This window comes from Vollenhovia emeryi, unplaced genomic scaffold, assembly GCF_000949405.1.
Source record: "Vollenhovia emeryi isolate VEMERY1.0 unplaced genomic scaffold, V.emery_V1.0 DF939182.1, whole genome shotgun sequence".
In the NCBI taxonomy this organism is placed as follows: Eukaryota; Metazoa; Arthropoda; class Insecta; order Hymenoptera; family Formicidae; genus Vollenhovia; species Vollenhovia emeryi.
This window is the reverse complement of record NW_011967184.1, coordinates 1,154,492-1,162,998: the sequence shown is the minus strand read 5'-3', so window position 1 is coordinate 1,162,998 and position 8,507 is coordinate 1,154,492. Positions and strand designations below refer to the sequence as shown.

Sequence of the window (8,507 nt, the reverse complement as noted above, 5' to 3'; positions counted from 1 at the left end):
ATTGTGTGATAGGCTTAACAGTTCTTTCGTTTACAACTAATCTCAAAGAGTTTAATCGACATTTCCCATTGATTTTTGCCTAGAATAATTGTTCTTTGATTGCTCTATTGAAATGTTCAATAGCTGCATGCGTGAACAGCGTGCGCCGCGATCCCGTCGTCGGTAAAGTGCATAGACATAGTACTATGGTAAAGTGGAACGCCGTCCGTTCCCGCCGCAGCCGAGAGCGGGCATCGTCGGCAGAAGGGCGAGGGGAGAGGAACCGAAGTATCTCGCGAAGCGGCGGACCCTCGCCGCGCTCTCTTCACTCGTGTTGTGGCGCCGACGAGGTGCACGCGGACCGTTCCCGTTGTCCATCGGTCGTCAGTGCCGGCACAGGTGGTGGGTGTACGCACACGGAACGTCTCGGTTCTCTTCCGGTAGTCACCGAGGCGCGCAGAGGCAGAAGAGGAAGTACTTGAGTCGTCGAGTTCTCTCCACGCGCAGCGAGCACCAGTCATGGGCGGTGAGTGCGCCCGCCGGTCCTGAGCGAGATTCGGGATGGATGCCCGGTCGCGCGCACGCGGCTCCGCTCGCCGGCCGATAACGTCGCTCGCCGGTCTTGACCCGATAACCTTCGTGCCTGCTCGACGGGCGTCTCCGCTCCCCGCGATCTCCGTCGTCGCCGCGATGCGACCGGCGTCGCCGGAGCGGATCGATTCACGTGCGACGCGGACGTTACCGGCCTCGCGCCGATTGTTGTCGTGTTTTTTTCCTCCTTTTCGCGCAGACGGGATTCGCCCCCGGCACCGGTGAGCCGCGCGCGGCTGCGAAGTCGACCTCGCGGCGGCGGCGGCAGCGAGTTCGAGAGTCTAAAAAATTATCAAACTTTTCGGACCACGTAGGTTCGAGCATCGAGTCGATCGCTTCTCGATTCCCGGCTCTCCGACACCGCCGTGAACTTGTTCGCGAATCGAATTGCGATCGCTCGCGTCGGGGGTTCAAATTTGAATCTTTTCTTCCCGGGGAAGAATTGACGTTTTACTTCAAAGCGAAAATTCCAATTCAGCTTGCTGTGTGACGCGTAAATTTCTGCAGAGAGTTATCCGCTTGCGAACGACGGTCTTATTTGCCCGATAAAGAGTGATTTTGCTCTGAACACTTGAGACATTAAGATGGAAATAATATAAACTTTATTAGCGTTTAAGACAGCGAGAAAATACTAGAATAATGTATTAGACTTGTTAACTTTAATGCCGAAATCTTGGCACTCCCAAGTATTTAAATACGCGCCGAATGGAAGAGCGATTACTCCGGATTTTCGGGTGGAAGAGGGAGGAGAGGCTTGCGGAAGCCGAAGTATAGAAGTGGCCGCTAACTATAGAAAGGAACGAAGGCGAGGCTCAAAATATAACTGCACACGTTTAATCGGACATATACATACGTTTCTCATGTACATATTTGCACACGCAAGTTCCTCGCGCTTTCTGTATAAAATCTTTCAATGCAACGTCCGCAAATAATCGAGTAATTATCACCCGATTTAAGGAATACGCAGTTTCCATGAAAGATCATCAGCGTCTACTCGCATCTTCCGTCGCGCTAATTGGTCGCATAATTAGCGAGAAAAGAGACGAGGCTCGCGTCGAAGATCTAACTGCGTTCCACGCGCTTCTCTCTCTCTCTCTATCTCTCTCGGAACGCCGGATTCCTCGCGCGCAGGAGAAACAAGATAAGTCAGCGCCGGCAACGTATCTCTGACGTTTATTCCTGGCCGTTCACCGTGAGAGGAGGAGAGAAACTCGGCGGCGCCTTGCCAAGGCGTCAGCGGCAAGCGGCTCCCCGTATTTTTATTCTTCCGCGGAAAATCGCCCGCGTACCTTCGTCGGCGCGGAGCGAGATCTTTGCCGCTCCCTCCCCCCCTCCCCCTCCCGCCCGTCGCGTCGCACGATTGTTCGCCGCAGGTGTGTCCGGACGCGCGCCAGAAAGAATCGCGTCAGAGAGTAGCGACGCGACGCTCGTGACACCGCCGACGATATATTTAGGGTACGCCGCGCGTGTTTTTTCTCTCTCTCTCTCTCTGTCTCTATCTATCTGTTCCGGCGCAGCTTCGCGTTCGCGGGACGTATGTGTGTCTTATTCATTAATGCCTGGGCCTCAGTTTTACTAGGATTCGCATTTTCATAATCCAGGGTGTCCAGTGGTCAGGGAAATCTGGAAAACCGGGAATTGTCAAGGGAATTTTACGCACAGTTGAAAAATGTATGTTAAATTTAACAGATATCACGTGTCCGAAATGGTCCACACAAATTTTTGTGTTATTTAACATAATATGAACGTGTTAAATGGTCACGCTACTCTGTTAATATTTTAACACAAAATAAATGCAAATCTCAAGATAATTTGAAATAAATTTTGTGTAAAATTAATGACTTTTTAATGACAAAATCAGTTTAAAAATGTAATTTTTACATTTTACAGATGTAATAAGTCAAATGACGGTTCGAAATCACTATCACTTACATTATACAGAATAAAGTCAACATTTTATTCTGTAAATTTTAACAAATAAATTTTGTTACCAATAAAATAGAACATATGCATTGTATAAGATTAAAAAATAAGTACACATTGCGTTGTTTTAACATTTCCTTTCAGTTATTTTAATAATTTTACATTTGAGGTCAATTAACACGAGAGCAATATGTCAAATTAACACATGAATGTGTTAAACGTTTGACACAAAAATTTTAACCGGTATTTTTCTTAACAAGAAAACATAAAATATCCAACTGTGTACACACAAACAGCCTGAAGCTCGGTGATTTACATAGGCGAGAAAAATGATGATAAAAGTGCAGGTCCAGGCATTGATGAATAAGACCGTACAGTACGGGCGCATTAATTCGGTTCGGCTGATAATTAGGGATGAACGAGAAGTACCTGATTGTTTAAACGTAGATACATTTTGACAATACGGCGCGCGCACGGAGTGGATCACGTCAGAATAGACCGCGCGGATAATCTCGCGCCGAGACCTTACGATTTTATCACGTGGAAGATACGAGCCCCTGCGATTGTTCTCACCACCGATACCGGCGAGCACGCCGGTCTCGAGTGTCCCCATGACGGCGTATCAATTGACGGCGTGCGTAATTGGGAGCTGCGAGATAAGAGAACGCTTAATATCGATGGCCACCGGCCGTGCGTTGATTACGGGGCGGAGAGGGAGGGGAAAGTATGTATCTTCCACGTAAAATCCAGGTCACTTACATCTTGTAATCCGCGGATTATCGGGTTACCTGCACAACAATGTCCGGCGCGAGAAATAATACGAAGCCGAGTCCCGACAGCGCATTCCGATGCTTGCCGACGATTACTTGTGTTATTCGGAATATGATCGGATTGAGATTCTACTTGGAAGCCGATGCTTTCTCTGAAGAGAGCCCCGCTCATCGATCGAACGGTTGTTTTCATCAAACGAGACTTATTGACTTCGGTGAATCGTTGTTCATTAAAATTGTTGACGAAACCGATGATCTTTGAGTAACAACTAGGTTCGCTGTAAATAAATAGCGAGGGACTCTCGACAATGAAATTGATGAGTAAGGGTCAGTTTTATAAACATCGGTTAACCGGAGATTAATTAATTATCTGTCTCTTCTTAGATAATAAGATAGAAAAAGTTGGGGAGTTAACTGAACTCTCGTTGACAGTTAACCAACGTTTGGGAAATTGGCCCTAAAACGGGAGTTTGAGAGTTGACCGCGGTTGACGATACGCAAGTTAACAATCAAATTGTTCCTCTTGGTAAGTTAACTAATAGTTAAGTCGTACGCATTGTCCTTCCTCTAAATCAGACGCAGATAGCCATAGAACTGAACTATCAGCTTATCAAGAGAATGGAAAAACCGACCCTAAAAAAAGATAACGTCTGAAATGTTCCACGCGAGTGAACTAGTTGCCAGGTTCATTGGACCCTCATCGACGACCGTTTACTATTTTTATGCGATCTCAATCTTGACCTCGTCTACTTTGGATTCAGGTTCTCTGCGCCCTTCGTAATGTTCTCGCCATAAGAACGGACGCGAGAGAACGGCGATTAGCATTTAAATTGAAGAAAGAACCCGCGAGCATTCGAATTGAGGAAAGGGGAAGAAAGGAGATGAAACTTTCAGGCATTCGCGACGTAATTCTTTTATATTCACAGGTTTCCTCGCTCTCCTTCTTGCAGAATATAAATACAGTCGACAATTTCGGACCTGATTTCCGTCGCCTCCCACCGCGGGGAAATTGAACTTGTGCTAATGCTGGAACAAATAGAATAATACGCCGGAGCTATTCGATCAGCTCGCAGATGTTTCCGAATAATCGGCGCGACCGCGGTTTGAAGTCCCTCACGACGCTCACGAGTGCTTGACCTAAGGCAAGATGTACGTATGTATGAATGCATATCGCCACGAATGCGAGACCGGCTCGCTATTATAAGAGCTGGAAGAGCGGCCTGTATAAATATAAACCCATGCCGGCAGTCTGCCTCCTCGGGTTTCGGGTATTCTCGCGCCATAACGTTCTACGTGGAAGACCTCGCCTCTCTCAAAGGGAAGAACAACCCTCTCTCGCGGCTATTAAATATAGCGGGTGTGCTGAGATATTTTTTCGTCTCCCGTTGTAATTTATACGCGAGGGACGGCGTCCGAGGCGCGAAGATAAACTGCCCCGCCACGAAATTAGAGCTGGAGGATTAATTTTCCCACTTGAAAATCAGGCCGAAGTAGTCCCGGCGCGGGGAGTCTTCGGCGCCTTCTTCACCGATTCACCATCGACCGCTCGAGTTCCATTTCTCTATTTTCATCTGGAATATTTTTGTAACCAGAGTACTCTCGTTGAAATTCCTATTCTCGGACAATTTGTGCGACAGTAACTGAACGTACTCTTCGTTCGGTGTTGCGTTTCACGTCGCTCCGTCCGATAGCGAAAGTTAATTTCTGTTAGATAGGTTGGACAGATAGGCGGGCGAGACCCTCCCTCGCGCGATCAATCAAATTAGGCGTGACGGAAGTGCGTGAAAACGTATTGAAAACAGAAGAGCCGAGCGGTAATGAAAGAGAGAGAGAGAGGGAGTGGACGTCGCGTTTTGACGCGACTCCGAATGCTCTTGAGAGCAACGGCGGCCAGAAATACGATCCTCCTCGAGTCCTGACCATCTTCTTTCTCCGCTTCTTCCTCTCTCGCCCTCCACGTCCCCCCGTGACTCATTATTATCCGTCAGCGACGTTTATCCGCTCTGGATTCTAATGCGCTCGCCCACGCGTATTTCGGCATGACGACACTGGGACGACGTTACGCCACGTGCGATCTTATTACCAGCTCCGAATCGGGAACATATTGGGGAACGCCGGCCCTCAGCACGCGCTACCGTTGTTGACGCGTAAAGGCCTGGTCCACGGTGCTAGAACGTAGTCCAAGTTATTGTAGCCGATCAACTTGCAGCTATTCCGTAAAAGCTGCAAGTTGACTGGCTGTACATTTCGCGGAGCTAGAACTTGGACCACGTTCTAGCATCGTGGACGCAGAGAGAGTTTTCTGAGTCACGTGGCCGATTATGCCACGGGATTAATGGTGTGATCGACGTCCCCAATCACGTGTACACGCGATAGCGATCTTCCTCGTTCACGAGGTTATCGTGTGCCTCGGGACTTATTTGGCAAGTCCCTAATTCGCGCCAGTGTTAACAGTACCGAGCAGATCTGAGCGCGAACGGAATTATTGCGAACGAAACCCGATTGGGGAGATTCGCTGAAATTGGACCTGAAATTCTACATTCCCATTAGGATACTGGGTCATCCCGTAAATAATACGGTGTTAAAGGGACCTGGATTTCCTTCGCTCAAACTCGAAAGATTTTTATTGCCCGGGAATTGAAAGCTTAAGACTAAAGTAGAAAGAAATTTAGTGGAACGTGTGCTTTGGATTGAAATTAAAATGTTCAATTTTTTTGTATGTCAGAAATGTTTCTGAAAAACCGCTCTATCTATGAAACGACTGGGATAAAAACGGACCTCGCATCTACAATATGTCGTTTCCTGTGAAATGTTTCCTCGATCCGGGACGCTCCCGGAGCGTCGGGGCTCTTGGAACATCATTTTACGTCACGAGTGTCTAATTATCAGTCGCCTTGATATTTTAATAGCAAATAGTGTCCGTCAACTTCCAGCCAACTTTTTCCCGACTGATGAACTTTGCGCCGATAACCGATGCATTAGCGCCAGCGCATTCTTGCGCCATTCTTTCGTCTTGTTTATTATTGTCTTTATCGGAGAGTAGGATAGCCAACGGCGTTAAATTTAGTACGTTTGAAGAGTATGATAACTGCACATGCAACTATTATGTGCAATTCCGAAGTGGAATGCACTGAACGCGGTCGTTTCTTCTTGTCCACCTTCTCGCACTTTCTCAGTCCGATTCAAATTGCGTGCAAGTGCGACAGTTTGAAACCTAATCTGCAGTGTACTTTCTGCATCTAGAAACATTCTATTTTATATAAACAAATCAAAATGCTTAAACAATTTGTCGGCAATACACGATTGTACAATGTATAATGTACAATTTATCAACTTGCACAAAATATTAAAACGTATTTATTGACTACAAAATAGAATGTTTCTAGACGCAAAGAGCTAATTGTAGATCAGGCTTTAAGGATCACGCGACAAGGTTCTAAACCAGGCACTGAGTAATTTACGATTTTGCAAAAGACGATCGCGGGGACCGGGGGCCGGGTTTCGTCGTAGATTCACCTAAGAATAGGTGACGTTTTATCCAGGGGGGGAAATAGAGCACAGCCAAAACCCGCTGGTCCGCTTGCGCGCGGAAGATAGTCGCGATATCACGCGAAATAGAAATAGGATACGTTATAAATAAGTGCGCCTGCGAAAAACAAGAGGCACGCCTGGTCTCCTTCGCTCTGCCAAGTTTTCACTGCGTGGGTAAAAATTTTTGCACGCGCCCGAGATTGGATTCTGCGACACAGGACGCCGCTTCCGTTGTTGTCACGCGTCTAATAACGGTTTGCGGGATGCACCTCGCGGGGAAAGCGAAATGCGTTTGCATTTGCTTGAAACGGGCGTCGTTCGGATTGCCTCATAAAGTTACACGTATTTGCGAAGATTTATTTAATTTCCCAGTAATAAAATATACCGAGAAATACACGTGGAGGTGAATGAAAACAATGAAAATTTAATCGCCAAGCGTAGCGATTTTATTGCAGCCAAAGAGTTTTGCCGGTAAGAGTTCAAGAGCCTTTTGGTCCCCGCCGTGTGAGAATCTATTTTGAAATCGCGTAGAACAGCGAGGGACCATTTCGTTTGATACCAAATTTGTCCACGGCAAATATGCACAATTCGCCAGCGATCGCTGAGGATGTTCCTTCTTTAAGGACACGCGACGCGTCTACGATGTGGAACGCATGCAGACGTGTGCGCGAACGTCGCGAGAAAAAATTGCTTACAATTAAAGCTCGCTCGATGTCGAGGCAGGAGGAAGTGAGACCAATGCGAGAGAGCTCTAATTATATATCCGGAGTTGGGAGGCTGCCAACGTCACCTTCATTTTCGGCCTTACCTTCTCGTCTGGCGTCTCCGCTCGCGCATTCCTCTGCGTTCTCGCGGCAGGACGCATCTCGGGGGACGCACCGAATTTTTGCACTCGCGAAGACACCGATGACTTCAAACAATCAAAAGTAAAGAGAGCGAACTCAGACAGCACACGTGTTTAAAAGACGTCATAAAGATATCTTTAGGATACCTTTCAGACGTGCGGTCTTATTCATTAATGCCTCAGTTTTGCTAGGATTCGCATTATCAAAATATTTATTCCCATCTATACGTCGATGAGTTTCAGGCTGTAGCTCACACAGCTGCTATAGAAGTCTGTGGTTACGAACAATTATGGTTACGAACAGTACATACACAGAGAGAAAAAAATAGTTGCAGTTACCACAATCTCACTATAATTTATAGTCATTTTTGGACCCAACGATATTTTTATAATTCTTCCAACTACGTAAGTTATAGTTGACCTAACAATGTATTATAGTTCTCATAGACACAATATTGGTCCATGCAACTTATGATATGGTTGTCATAAACCAAAACGAGCTTTTAATTTGGTAAGGTGTACTATGAATATTGCAATAACAACCACAAGTAAAATTTCGAATAATTATATGTAATAGTAATTTCATTATATTCATTGGTTACATCACTTTGCACTCATAAAGAATAGTACAAGATAGCATCTTTCAAAGAAAAGATAAGCAATCTTATACGAATGCGTAAACTTATCCGTATTTATAACACCCTAAGCGGTTTTTTACTTACGAGAGAGTCTTGTACCGCGCGTCCCTCTAGTGAAGACATTCCGAACCACTTCACTTTTGTTTACCATGCGAATAGTAAAGTGGATGATAGAAAGTATAGTTAAATTTACTATTATTGTACTTGCACCTACTATATAAAACTAGTTAC

At 46.1% G+C, this 8,507-nt stretch overlaps 1 protein-coding gene across 5 annotated transcripts in view; it reads left to right on the top strand.

Annotated features, from left to right (window-relative positions):
- Positions 1-220: 220 nt before the first annotated feature.
- LOC105562929 (nascent polypeptide-associated complex subunit alpha, muscle-specific form) overlaps positions 221-8,507 on the top strand; it is a 24,343-nt gene continuing 16,056 nt past the window's right edge. For 2 of the 5 annotated variants that reach the window (XR_001009000.1, XM_012014117.1), the window contains exon 1: positions 280-505. Coding sequence is in view for 4 of the 5 variants with exons in the window: in XM_012014117.1 (XP_011869507.1) it covers positions 499-505 (7 nt within the window). In the remaining variant the exon portion in view is untranslated. Of the gene's footprint in view, positions 506-8,507 lie in introns of all 5 variants that reach the window. The other 3 variants (XM_012014115.1, XM_012014116.1, XM_012014118.1) reach the window with 3 other exon arrangements.